Here is a 14,491-nt window from a genome sequence, read left to right on the forward strand (position 1 = left end):
ATTGATTCTTCCATAATTTCCATCCATTATGGAATTTCCAGAAGTAGCAATAACATCTGGACCTGATAGACTGTATAACAAATGCTTGCGCTGAATAAAATGGGTGGTAGATCATATAAAGATCCATTGATCTGTTAAAGGGACTGTTAATGTTCAAAGTCACTAAAAAGTTTATTGGTCATGAGAGACCTTCAATCACCAACCAACTCCTGGGTTCAAAACTTATGCAGACTACAAATACAACCGGGCAATTCCTCTTCTGAATTTTTCACCAAAGAAGGCTTGATGGGACATGGGGTCAAATATCTGCAAAGCAACCCTGATCAATATATTGGCATTGATCTCCCAAAGCCCAGAGAATCCAACCAACAAGATGTATAGTTTTAATTCAATCGACAATTTCTGGTATTTAAAACAGAAATAACATTCACCCAGTTTTTCTTGTAAAGATACTGATTTGTTTGATCCTAGCCATTACACTGAGCACCAAAGAATTGAGGCCTTTGAATTATGGTGCTGAAGAAGACTCCAGTCAGTCCTAGAGGAGATCAACCCTGACTGCTCTTTAGAAGACCAGATTCTGAAGGTGAAACTCAAATACTTTGGCCACCTAATGAGAAGGAAGGACTCACTGGAGAAGAGCCTAATGATGGGAATGATTGAGGGCAAAAGAAGAATGGGACGGCAGAGAATGAGGTGGCTGGATGGAGTCACTGAAGCAGTCAGTGTGAGCTTAAATGGACTCCAGAGGATGGTAGAGGACAGGAAGGCCTGGAGGAACATTGTCCATGTGGTTGCGATGGGTCGGACGTGACTTGGCAACTAACAACAAGCCATTAAACTGAATTGTTGACTTTTGTACATTCAGATACTAACCACTGTATTTGTGGTTGCAGCATCATTTTAAGATAGTAAGAGTTGCTATAGTGAAGAAGTATGTTAACAATAAAACAATATCACATGCTGTAAAATGATGGTGTAATATAGAAAAAGGGATCAGTGACTGATCTCTATTCAGCTAAAGAAAATAAACTTATTACTGTGTCAAATGTAGAACTACCACGAATCAGTGTGCATCATCAAGCTAACTATTAACCAAGAAGAAATGGTTTTATGATAGTTAAATCTTTTAGATTTTGCAGCTTGCAGTAAAGTTCCTTTCTACTCTCGGTTACCGTTAACCGGATTTTAAGGATTTGTGGATGGCTTTATGTCATTTAAATAGCAGTAGCCCCAAGGGCATCACAGACTGAAATGTCACCTACTTATGACTGAACAGATATAAAACAATCATTTTGATTCTTCCACTTCATGCCTGACAGGGTTTATAGTGCTTCCTTTGGAGCTTATTTTCAGACGTAAGAATAGATTTGGAAATAATGGAAGATTGATACATGAACGTTATAAATTATAAAATGTTATAATGCATATTTTTCATTCACTGATTACTTTCTTGCTTTGTTTCTCTTCTTAAAATTATGAATTATAACAATAATTTATGAATGAGTGTATGAATCATATCCTAATGTTACTAAAAATAACAACTTCAGCTTCATTATGCAGATCTGCACACAATATAGTTCTATTAATTTCTGTTCAATTAGGTCTAATTATTATAAAGTTTCAATATTATGTGCTCACAAAATTATGTTTGCACATCAGCTATGTTTCAGTACAAAACATTCAAAGGGATTTTATGTTCTATTTTGGTAGTATTCTTTGCTTCCATTATGTTTAATTTCATTTATATGCTGTCATGCTCTGGGTGGTTTACAAAGAGTAAGAGTAAGAGTGGGTATTTAAAATATTAAAAACAATAAAAACAAGAAGTATCAGGTTGTTATATTTTTTAAAAAATCACACAACACACACACATGTATGTATGCATATAGATTTTTATTTCATTTTTATTTCATCCTACAGTAATGATATTCCTCAAAAAAAAAAAAAGTGAGTTTAAGCCAGGGTTGCTTGCATGAAAATAGATGTTAAGATTGATTCTTGGAGGCTTGACATGTTATTAACCATGGCTTGAAGAAACATTATTTGAAATGAAATAGATAATCTATAAATTCCACAAAAATGTACATCGACATGAATATGATTTTGCATTTAATGTGGGAGATTGGATCCCCCTGCCTTGGATAATCTACTAATTCAAAGTTTTACTTTATGTGATTTAATTCTGTAATGAAATTTTCTACAGTATGCTTGGACAATCTCACAGAGATTGCTTGGTCCTCGCATGGGAAAATACCAGGTATCAAGTAAAGTGGAAAGTTAAAAAAACCTATTGAAGCAGGTAATAACAGGCTCTTTCTGCATTGTTCATAGGTGTAGATATAAAGAGGCTGGCCTTGTTAGAGGGAAGATAATTACAAAGCAATGAACAAATAAGCATGGCTCAGTGGATAAGACACTGAGCTTGTCAATCGAAAAGTCAACAGTTCAGCGGTTCGAATCCCTAGTGTCGCGTAACAGGGTGAGCTCCCGTTACTTGTCCCAGCTTCTGCCAACCTAGCAGTTCAAAAGCACTGCATTAAAAAATGCAAGTAGAAAAATAGGGATCACCTTTGGTGGGAAGGTAACAGCGTTCCGTGCGCTTTTGGCATTTAGTCATGCCGGCCACATGACCACGGAGACGTCTTCGGACAGTGTTGGCTCTTCGGCTTTGAAACGGATATAAGCACTGCCCCCTAGAGTCAGGAACGACTAGCACATATGTGCGAGGGGAACTTTTACCTTTAAGCCCATATAAAGTACAGATTTACAAAAGCTATCACCTCCCTAATTGAGATGAAAATTAAAGAAGGATGAGGGGGGATATATTCAGATTTGCAAAACTCTGTTACTAGAGTCATTCTGATAAAAGTAATTTCAGGCCTTTGCGGTGTTTGTTTCCTGATCCAGTCTACCTTGTAGGGCTCATGAAATCACGATGAGTGGGACTCAGCCCCAAAAGAAACTTGTGTTGTGGCACAAATACCTTTTGAATTTCAAATTTGTAGTACTGTGAAAATGCTGCTGTGAAGATAAATAATTGTAATTTTTTAACCATATGATTTTCCGTGTCTAGAATTCTAGTTTTCCTATTTAATTATTCCTTATAATTTATTTCTCTTTCACACAGATGATGTTAAAGTATCTATAAGTGACTTTATTATCAAGGCAACTGCAGTGACCCTGAAAGTAAGTAAATCAGTCCTTCAAAATATACACACCTGATTCCTGCCACCTTAACTATTTCTTATATCTGTATTTTTCTGGGATTGTGTTCCAGACCAGGAAAAGATATTTCTTAAAGATGCTGTAACAGATACAGTGAATGTCAAGCCAAATACAAAGTACCTTTAAACAACTCCTGCCTTGGAGAAAAATTGAACAAAATATGTTAAGCAAATACATCTATAAGGCTTTTCTTTTTTGTGCATTTACCATTACATTACAAGATGGTTTTCAACAATATTTTATAAAATATAATGCAATTTGAGATTATTGTTGTAATTCTTCTTATTAAATATTATGGATTATGGACACTGATATTGCTGATCGCTGGCACTGTATTATCTTTTCTACAATATCCTTTAAGTAACAGCAAGTTTAAGTTAAATAGATAATTCATTTTATTGTTTTCCAACTATTGTACTGTATAATATCTACCTATAAAGATTTATATCCTTTGGTTCAATGAATTTGTTTCTATTGATAAGGGATTATGGTCCCCAGAGAAAGAAACAAATATTCCTTCCAAAATTTCATTTTAATATTAAATTAGTTAATATTAATTAGTTAATATTCTAGGATTTCCAAGCCATTTTGTTGTTGTTAGTTGCAAAGTCGTGTCTGACCCATCGCAACCCCATGGACAACTTTCCTCCAGACCTTCCTGTCCTCTACCATTGCCCGGAGATCATTTAAGCTCATGCCTACTGCTTCAGTGATTCCATCCAGCCATCTCATTCTCTGTCGTCCCTGTCTTCTTTTGCCCTCAATCGTTCCCAACATTAGGCTCTTCTTCGAGTCCTTCTTATTAAGTGGCCAAAGTATTTCAGTTTCTTCTTCAGGATCTGACCTTCAAAAGAGCAATTAGGGTTGATCTCCTCTAGGACTGACCGGTTTGATCACCTTGCAGTCCAAGGGACTCTTAAGGAGTCTTCTCCAGCACCATAGTTCAAATGTCTCAATTCTTTGGTGCTCAGCCTTCCTTATGATCCAACTTTCACAACCATACATTGCAACTGGGAAAACCGTAGCCTTGACTATACACATTTTTGTTGGCAGGGTGATGTCTCTGCTTTTTAGTATGCTGTCTAACTTTGCCATAGCTTTCCTCCCTGGAGCAAGCGTCTTTTAATTTCTTGGCTGTAGTGTACTCCCCATGTGCAGTGATCTTGGAGCCCAGGAAAATAAAATCTGTCACTACCTTCATTTCTTTCCCATCTATTTGCCAGTCTTTGAGAGATATGGGAGCCATGATCTTAAATCCAAGCCATTACATCTATATTAGTATTTAGTGTATATATTTGTTTGATATTCACTTGTATCTAAGTTCAGTTCAAGATGCAATGTGTTTAGTTGGCGTTTATGGAGAAAATAGGCTAAATCCTTAAAAGGATTTTTTTCCATAAGTATAATAAAAAAAAAATACTGACTTTCCACTAATTCCCATTTTTCTAACCCATCATTGATATTGATTTTATAGTTTATTTTAGAATTTCCTAGTTCATAAGGATCTTTCAGTAGTGTACCATTTATGTTGAATTTGATCTTTTATGTGGATAGTAGAAAATACTATTTATAACTAAGATACAATATGTAATCATAAGATAAGATACAATGTTTCAAGTTTTCAAATAGTAGTGTGGGGGTTTGCTTGCTTTTTCCACAGCTGCTCATAGACTGTGAAAATCAATTCTGAATATTGTGGGAGACTTCTATGCACACCACATTATGTGGTGTGAAAAATTGCAACCGAAAAGAGAAATTGGCAGTGGCAGTTTGTCAGTGCATACATTGGTGTGATTAAGGCCTGTGTGGCTCTCATCTAATCAGTGTAGGCTAACGCTTATTAGGAGAATACTACAAATTGAATTGAAGAGTCAGATCTTCTTGTTTTTAAAATTAGCTGCTTATTTCACTATTCCAGTGAAAGCTCAGAATATTAAAGGGGAAAACCTTTAAAAAATCCAAACTGAATTTTAAAATGTTAAGAGTTGACTTCTGAAATTAAGTTTTCAAATTAAACAGGTCTAATTGGTTCGCCTTTCAATATGGTTATGTGACTTCCCCCCACACACATGCCTTTTAACTTTTAAAAAATATTTAGCTCTTTTCTCTTCTCCTTCTGATTTAAATGGGAACAGAAATTCTATAAACCTTCTGTTATGTTTTTGGGCAGAATGTCACAATTCTTTACTAGCAAGGAACAAAATGAGAGTTGCCCTCCAACAAGTTTGAATTCTGTTAATAATGTAACCCAGAAACTGCATAAGCCCATCAATTGTGTGGTTGCCTACAGCTGTAATTGCCTGTGACCATAATTTGCATTCATCTTTTGTGACAAAATTGATATACACTAATAAGATAAGTCTATTTTTAGAGTCATTTAGCCTTTTTCTTGCTATTATTAACTTGATCTTGCTTAAGGCAAATCATTTCCCATATGTTATTGCTTCTATCACCACAATTCTAAAAGGCTTTTTAAAACTTCATAATTGGTTTCAATGCTATTTTTTCACATCTGTGCCTCTCTCTGTTTCTGTTTCTTCCAGCAAATGCCAGATGTGAACGTGACCTGGAATGGAGAAGGCCCCCAGCAGCTGCAATCAATAGACATTTCTATAGTTACGGCAACTGACCAAGGTTTTATTACACCTATCATAAAGGATGCTGCATCCAAGGGAATTCAAGAAATTGCTGCTTCTGCAGAGGTGTGTCTTCAAATATCCAGGCCTCTTTTAGACCAAAAATTGAATTATATGGTTTCTAAGAAAACATCCGCTGTTCCTTTGATTATGTCTTTTTGGCTGGCTTTAAAATAGAGAACAAGATTGATTTACAAAGATCACAAATCTTGAATAGAAGGCAATAACCTCTGTATACTGTTGTGGCACAGTAACCTATCAATAACTCATTTATGTTTCAGGAGGCATTGATCTAGTGCATGTTAGTACATGGATATTAGAGACGATTAATAGCTCAATCATCCCTAAACCATCATCTCTCTCCCTGTTTGTTATCTCTGCCATCCATTTTAATATTTTTATTTTAGTATTAACTAGACATCCTATATTGTCAGATATTAGCATAATAAGTTCATTACCATTGTCTTTAAAATTAATAAGATTAATTTTCTCAATATAGATATGAATATTCCTTTTAATATTGTGTGAGAGGTTTTTGGAGATTTTCCTAAAACTTATAATCAAAGAATATAACCTAGGAAAATGTCTATGGAAATTCTCAATCATCCAGGTCATGGTTGTCCCAAAGGTGCTTTTTCAAGAGGCAACTGGACTTTCTTGTTTTTCTTTGAAGACATTTTGCTTCTCATCCAAGAAACTTCTTCAGCTCTGACAGGATGTTGGGGAATGGAATCAGAGCTGAAGAAGCTACTTGGATGAGAAGTGAAATGTCTTCAAAGAAAAACAAGAAAGTCCAGTTGCCTCTTGAAAAAGCACCTTTGGGACAACCTAGGAACACTGGGCTTTGCTTTTTCAAAATACCTATTGGGTTCTTGCTAGGCTGAAGAGCATTTGTAGTCTTATGAAATTAAAAATTACAGTGGATACTTTTTGGAAGCATATTTTGTGGGATTTGGCAAAACGTCTGTAAACTTTCAGATTTCACAAAAGACCTTAGAAGATTTAATATTGAAAAATGGATCAGTCATAATAATTTCCTCCTTTTGAAATGAAATATTGTGAATTATAGCATTGCATCTTTATACCTCTAATTTCATGAGGCAAAGGTGATGAGATTGTTCCATTAATTCACATATACAGCTTCTGTATTTTGAACAAAATATTTCAGAAATCAAAAGTTGTTTTATCGTGTAATTGATTTAATTGATATTTAAAAACAATTACAAAGTGCATAATGTTTTGTTCTCTCTGTCTATTGTGGCACTAAATTGATTTTGGAACAGATCAGTAAAAGAGCATTTGGATAAAATTGTAAAATCACAATAATGCCTACATCACAAACATGCGGATCAATGTTTCTTAAAGTGTGGCCCTAGGATCCCTGGGAGTCTCCTTAGACCCATCCAGAGATCCACAAATTCAAAATTATTTGCCAGCCTATGTTGAAAACTGCTACAATATTAAAATTCCATCAAACAATAGTAAGAAGTGGTACTGCAATTAATGTAATAAAATTTTTAACATTGATGAATGTATCTTATACAAACAAAAGCTCTTAGCAGCCATATTTTTCTAAAGTGGGAAATGGTCCTGAGAGAAAAAAGTTCAAGAAACACTTATCTAGATAATTTTTAATTGCCATTTATTTGAATCTTTAAAATATCTCCTATAACTATCCTATTTTTAAGCATTCAGAAGGCAAGTTCTATTGTTTAATTCTGAAGCATCTAAATATGGTGTATAAAAATATAACACATCATGAGTTTTATGAGTTTTATTGCCTCCTGGGAGAAATGAATTAACACTGAATTATTCTCACCTGTCTGTTCTGAATCCTGCAGCAAGGCTTACATTTTCGATGACATTTGCTATGATTTCTGTTGACATTTGGTGGGATTTCCTGTTAATATAAAAATGTTAATTTATAGTTTTAGCAAAGTAATTGCTTTTGAATTTTTGGATTCTGTAAACAAGACAATGATGGATTTTGGATAACCACATATGCTCTCCATAAGACAACATATGTGGAAGAGCCTTGGTGGCGCAGCAGACTAAAGCACTGTTAAGTAACACCAGCTGCCTGCAATTACTGCAAGTTCAAATCTCACCAGGCTCAAGGTTGACTCAGCCTTCCATCCTTTCGAGGTAGGTAAAATGAGGACCCGGTTTGTGGGGCCAATAAGCTGACTTTGTATGAAAAAGAACACCACTGGGGGAGGGGGAGCCCTACTAAGCAGGTAGATACAAAAGTATGAAAGCTATTGCTTAACGCATTGTAAGCCGCCCTGAGTCTCCGGAAAAGGGCGGCATATAAATCGAACCAATAAATAAATAAATATATGACTTCTTCTAACTGCCTCTCATAGATTGTAGCAACTGTCTGAATCTATCAGAATTTTCTCATAAAATTAGCAAGCCAATCAAATGTGCATAAAAGCATGTACTTTGTTGAAAGTCACGATAACTTAAAATAATTTATATTTGGATCTTGCTTCCTTAGGCTTTAGCAAAGAAAGCAAGAGATGGGAAGTTACTTCCAGAAGAATACCAAGGAGGATCTTTGAGGTAATTTAAATACATTTCGGAACAGAATGGCGGGGGCAGGGTGGAGATGTTTGAGATAGTCTTTGTAAATCTCTTACACCTATGTTTTCCACCTCCATTATAAGGTCCGTGAACAGAACAATGAATGGGGGTTACTTATTTATAAATAAGTACTGCTATATTCATTTCTGTTTTTCCTGCTGTATTTTGAGACTGCTGTCGAGTTGTTTCTTGAATTTAATTCTGCAGCCTTTCAGTGGATAATCAGCCACTTAGGTGTATTACGAAATCATAATATCTGCTATTTTATAAAATTTGGAATCTGTTACGGTATTTGGATTATTAGGATTGTTACATTCATGAAAATGATTGACTCATAGTAAGCAAGTAAGTCAAAACACTTTTAAGGCTGAGCCTAAAAAGAGGCCAAAAGACTTGGCATTTTCATTTATCAATCCCGTGAATCTGAAATAACACTATGTAGAAATTAGTATAACTTGGAGGAATGACATTTATGCTAGATCACTGAATTGGAAACCGGTTAGCTTCAAACTGGAGATAGTTTGAGTAAATTTAATGAATTTAATTAACCCTTAATTCTTCAGGGCCCTTATACAGCACTTATAGTTGAAGTGGTAAAGGGAAATACATTTCTACAGATCTAATCTTGCAAGAGTGGAAAACTGCATCCAGCCCATACTTTCGTTACCTCTCATGCTTGGTAGGTTTGTTGAGGATGGGATCTTAAGGAGAGCAGACATTTTCCCCACCCCCACCCCGTTTGCCCTTCAACGGTTATTTTCTTGAATAAGATAGAAGCTGCAAGCTTTCAAGTGACCAGGAATAACAGGAAGAACTGCTTAGAGGTACAAGGAAAGTAACAAAACGAGAAACTCCTCTTTTGTCAGCATCAACCACATCTTACCTTTCCTAAGAGATAAATTGTGTTGGACTGTTGCTAAAATGAAACACGGTGTATGTGGCAGTTTTCCTCCCTTTAGAAAGGAAGGCAGCCCTTTCTAATGGCATCTGATTTCCTTTCCAAACTGACTCAAAATCAGAAATTAGTGTGAATGTAGTGTTAAGAAGAAAAACGTTCCTCTAAAGGAGATCTTCTGTACATATGGACTTTTGGGGGAATGGAATGCTGTTTTGTTTCATATCTTCATATTCTCTAAATCTTGATGGCAAGAATACTGCATATTTGGAAAAATGTCCAAAAAAAAAAAAAAAAGTAACAGCATTTTTATTAGAGTTGCCATGTACAGTTTACAGAAGAGAAGATGGACCTTATCTGGCAAGGGGAAGATCATAAAACAGATTTGCAGAATGCTTTCATAAAAACAATGAAACGTATTTCATTGGTTCACTATATTTTAGTGCCAATACCATTTTATCAGATTTCCTAGTATTGATTCTGTTGCAATGGAACAAGCAAGGCTGCTTCCAGAAAACCTTGAAATCCTCCTGATAGATACTGTATTTTTCGGAGTATAAGACGCACCTTTTTACCCCCCAAAAGGGGGTGAAAATTTAGGTGCGTCTTATACACCAAATGTAGCCTTGCCCACCCACTGGCCCCCACCCTTTGGCCTCTGCCTCACAGCAGTTACCTCCTTGCAAGAAAGCAGCAAGAAAAAATAGCCCTTTTCAGCTTCAGCATAGGTTAATTAGCACAAGTTGATTAGATCAGCTTTCCGACTCTCAGCTGTTTTGCGCAGGACTCTGCTGCTGTAAAGAGTGCTGGAGCAGATTTTTTTTCCCTAGTTATGCTGAAAAAACAAAACTGAAAGTAAAGCAGGTTCTGCTGTAATGTGACAAAATGAAGCAGGGAGAGATTTCTTTTTCTTTTTGCTCACCAAAAGTAGGTGCAAACAATGGGAAATTTAGGGCAAAAGAGGAGAGTTCAAGATTTTAAAACACAAAAGAAAAAAAGCTCTATTTAACTAGGGAATTATAATAATTGAGATACTATTAATTGTATATTGTGTTGAAAGCAGAAATGGTTAAGTTGTGGTTTGGAGGAATATATGGCGGAAATTATTTGGTTTATTATTGGTAAATATAATTAATTGATTTGTAAGAAATTGGATTGCATGGAAATAATTGGAATATTCATATTCATATTGATTAATATACAAAAAAGATAGTTATAACTGATTTATATAAAAATGTTGAATTTGTATTAAACAATTGTAATATTAAATAATTAACCAATGTGAGGATGGATATAAAAGTAGATGACAATGGGAAGGGGTATAATATAGAATAGAAGGGAAAAATTGAATTTGATTAAGATTAGAGATGAGAATGAAGAGTAATATTGGTTTTTTTTAAAAAAAACAGATGAGGAATAAATATGGCAAAAAGGAAATATAGAAATTGTAAATTTAATTGAAATGACTAAATACTGTTTAAATTTGTGAACCAGCCAAATATTCTGTTCAAAGAAAATACATTGTATGTTTGTATGTGTGTTTGTCTAAAAAATTTAAAAAAACTTTTTTAAAAAAAACAACCAAAAAAGTCTTATACTCCGGTGCGTCTTATACTCTGAAAAATACGGTATTTTTCCTTACCTCATTAGACACCGGTATTGTAAAACCACAATACAACATTGTATCCTTGTAAACAAAAGAATCCTTTTTGCTCAAGCTGCAAAGAAACAGTATAAAACAGTATTAAACTCCCATGCCAGAGTTTAAATCAGATGCATTCAAAATAACTTAGTTTTCAGTGAGTTCAAGATCATATCCAATATTGGTGAGCTGTATACTATCTGTGCATTTCAAAACCTTTAAAGAATTGTGTGGGAGATGATTGCTTGATTTGCATTCTGGTGTTAGTACTAGTGGATTATTTTTTCAAGTGAATATTTTGTGTTGAGTCATTTAATCAGTACTTCCCAGTCTACTAGGTGGAAGCATGTTTAGAATTCACGCATAGTTAACTTCAGAACATCTATTTCCTAGAAGATACGCTACTGAGTGTTTGCCATTATCCCTTCATTATCCCTTCCTACCACCTTGGCTTATTTAAACTGCAGTCACCATTTTGTTCTCTGAGAAAGACTGTGTTTTTATGTGGCCCTGGGATATTGTTGAAAAAAAAAATATTGTTTTCTGTTTATGTCTGGCCATTTGCCATGTTTTCATTAAAATAATCTCTAAAAATCAGCAGAGCACCTGTGGCCCATTGATGTTCATGGGTCCCAGATTGAGCAGCCAAACAATAGGCGTGAATGGGTAAGCCTTTGCCAATAAAAGTTTGACACTTAACACCTTTATCCTGTTTCCACATCAGCCAAAATGTATAAGATCTATCATATTATCTATCGCCATTCTGTTTAGGTACTCACATTTATTTCTACTTAAGCCTTCTATGTTTAGTTCCAAAATATGGATCCAGTGTTCAATATATTTTTTCAGTGAGTCCTTAAAGGACAGCTGTAATCTAATTGCTGCTTCCATAGTTTTGGACCATGAGGGATGCAATATCCAGTTCGGTCACTGTGTATATAGACCTTTAGCTGCTCTGTTAAGACAGAATGTTGTCTAGGACATAACATTGTGGAGGTAGTCTACACTTCATATCCCTGGGATCCTGATCTGCGAGATCCCTGATCTCATCGCAGCCACACCAGAAACAGTTAGATGGTTAGCTTCCTTTGATATCTATCCCATTGCAATTCTATGGCACCATATTATGGTGATCTTCTTATGGTTTTATCTTAATTTAATATTTTATCTCCTATAGAATGTGAATATTGTTCACATTCTCTTCCTCTCCCTCTCCCTCCGTCCCTGTCTCTCTCTCTCTGTGCTGATGCTTTATTTAAACTAAAATCATTGTATTCAATGATTGCATGGCTTCTGTAGATGCCATACATTAAATAAATAAAACAGCTAATGACTCAATAACCATATTTCATCACATGGAATTTTGAACCAGTTCTTACCCCCAAGTACCCCTACTCTCATGTTGATGAAGAGTGAGACTACTTGACTGTTCTGTTCAAAACCAAATTCAAAATCCAGACTTAATCATCACAACGTATTTATTTCTACCTACCTATACTAAACGGTTTCTGAATTATTTTTCCAAAGTGTCTTATTTTTCTATTTCTTGTCCTTTTTCCAACAAAAGCATCTCAGATCTTGGAATGTTCGGTATCAACAGTTTCATTGGTCTCGTAATGCCTCCTCAAGCCTGCATCTTAGCGGTGGGAGGATCTCGGACAGAACTCACCGTAATGGAGGATGAAGATGGGAATGAGAAGCTTCGACAACACCAGCTCCTAACGATAACGCTGTCAAGTGATGGTCGAGTGATAAATGATGAACTAGCTTCTAAATTTTTAGACACACTCAAGGCAAACTTGGAGAATCCAATGTGTCTTGCTATGTGTTAAAAGATCAAGATTTCATCCTGTGTTTGACAAAATATTTAAACTGAATTCCAGAAGAAGATAAAAGTCAACTAGGCACAGAAGTTAGGAAAGTATGTATAGTGTGACATGGACAACTTAAACTGCTTATTTATTTAAATAAACTTTAAAGGATGTTTAATGATTTCTATCTCTTGACTTTTATATGTTGAAGTACTATTGTGCATGTTACATCTACAAAACTGGTTCAGAGTAATGTTAGAGTTTATTCTAATATAAATGGATGTTGCCTGTATACCATATAGAACTCTTGGATAAGATTGAATAGATGTATAAAAATACTAAAAGGAAAGAAGACTATCTTTCCTTCAAGCTAAACTTTTATCTACGCTGCATACAAACCGTCTTTTAAGTCTAACCAGACTGAGATGGCAAAATGTAATTGATCTGAGTCAACAGTGTTGCTGTTTAATTTAGCAGTTAAACAGTTCTATTCTAGCAGTTAGAATAGGATTCAGCTATAAGAATCTGACTATATGAAGAATTCTCTGCATACAATAAATACAGTGACTAATAGTGATAAATAGTTGAGAAGAAAATGCAAGGTGCCAAAATTCAATTACCTAACAATATTAATCATTAGACTTAAAGTACATTCTACATTCTATTCCTGTTAAACATGTTTTCTACCTATGGTTCTTGGTAATATATATTGTTGTGAGTTTTGAAAACAATGGTTTCAGAATAAAATCTGAACTTAGATATTTGCAGTGGAACTGGTGGTATTGGATTTTTCTCATAGCAGTGCTTCCAGCCATAACCTTGGGACATCATATAAAGAAAGTTTGCCCAAATTTCATGGATCCATTCTTCTTCTTCTATATACAGTAGGCTATAACTTTCAGGCTAACTGGATTGCTCCTGCTTGTATGTAAATCTCAATGTATTTGTATATTTTCAAGTGCAAAAGAGTTCCAATTATCAATAGTTCCAATTACCCTTGCATATATGTGCTAGTCGTTCCCGACTCTAGGGGGCTGTGCTCATCTCCGTTTCAAAGCCGAAGAGCCATTGCTGTCCGAAGACGTCTCCATGGTCATGTGCCCGGCATGACTAAATGCGAAAGGCGCACGGAACGCTGTTACCTTCCCACCAAACGTGGTCCCCATTTTTCTACTTGCATTTTTTACGTGTTTTCGAATTGCTGGGTACATATTACTTAAACCATCTTTCAACCGTATTTGAACATTTAAATATAAGTGATTGTTGTTATATTTTGTTTGAATACACAGAATTAAATTTCAGCTAGGCAGTTCAGTATGGAAAATACTTTTGCTGTTCCAAATGTAACTTGTCAGAATGTTCACTGTCCATATTTCAAAAGGTGTATTCTTGATATTCAAGGCACTCTATATGGAATTCAAAATTTAATTAAACTTTAAGGGTTAAATGACTTTTAACCCTCACCTCACCCTCAGTCTAGTATGAAATATCTACCACTCAACTTCTGTATCTGCTGAATTTGGAATTGAGACTCATTAACCTTAATGGGATTCTCTTCTGGATAGGTATATACAAGATTGCTTTGCTATTCACAATTGCCAGATTTACTGAAACAATTTCCTCATAAATCTTTTCAGTGAATAGCCATGAGGGTTTTTTTAGCTTTATAATTACATAGTTACTAATGAAATAC

General features: G+C 35.1%; 1 protein-coding gene across 1 annotated transcript in view; it reads left to right on the forward strand.

Annotated features, from left to right (window-relative positions):
* Positions 1–12,976, forward strand: part of PDHX (pyruvate dehydrogenase complex component X) — a 36,477-nt gene extending 23,501 nt beyond the window's left edge. Inside the window, exons 8-11 of the mRNA XM_070931203.1 lie at positions 3,131–3,189; positions 5,772–5,930; positions 8,365–8,429; positions 12,555–12,976. Of these exons, the coding sequence (XP_070787304.1) occupies positions 3,131–3,189; positions 5,772–5,930; positions 8,365–8,429; positions 12,555–12,819 (548 nt within the window). The 3' untranslated portion in view covers positions 12,820–12,976. The remainder of the gene's footprint in view (positions 1–3,130; positions 3,190–5,771; positions 5,931–8,364; positions 8,430–12,554) is intronic.
* The last annotated feature ends 1,515 nt before the right edge of the window (positions 12,977–14,491 follow it).

Source organism: Pituophis catenifer, unplaced genomic scaffold, assembly GCF_029215685.1.
Source record: "Pituophis catenifer annectens isolate HBS135680 unplaced genomic scaffold, rPitCat1.0.hap2 SCAF_1, whole genome shotgun sequence".
In the NCBI taxonomy this organism is placed as follows: Eukaryota; Metazoa; Chordata; class Lepidosauria; order Squamata; family Colubridae; genus Pituophis; species Pituophis catenifer.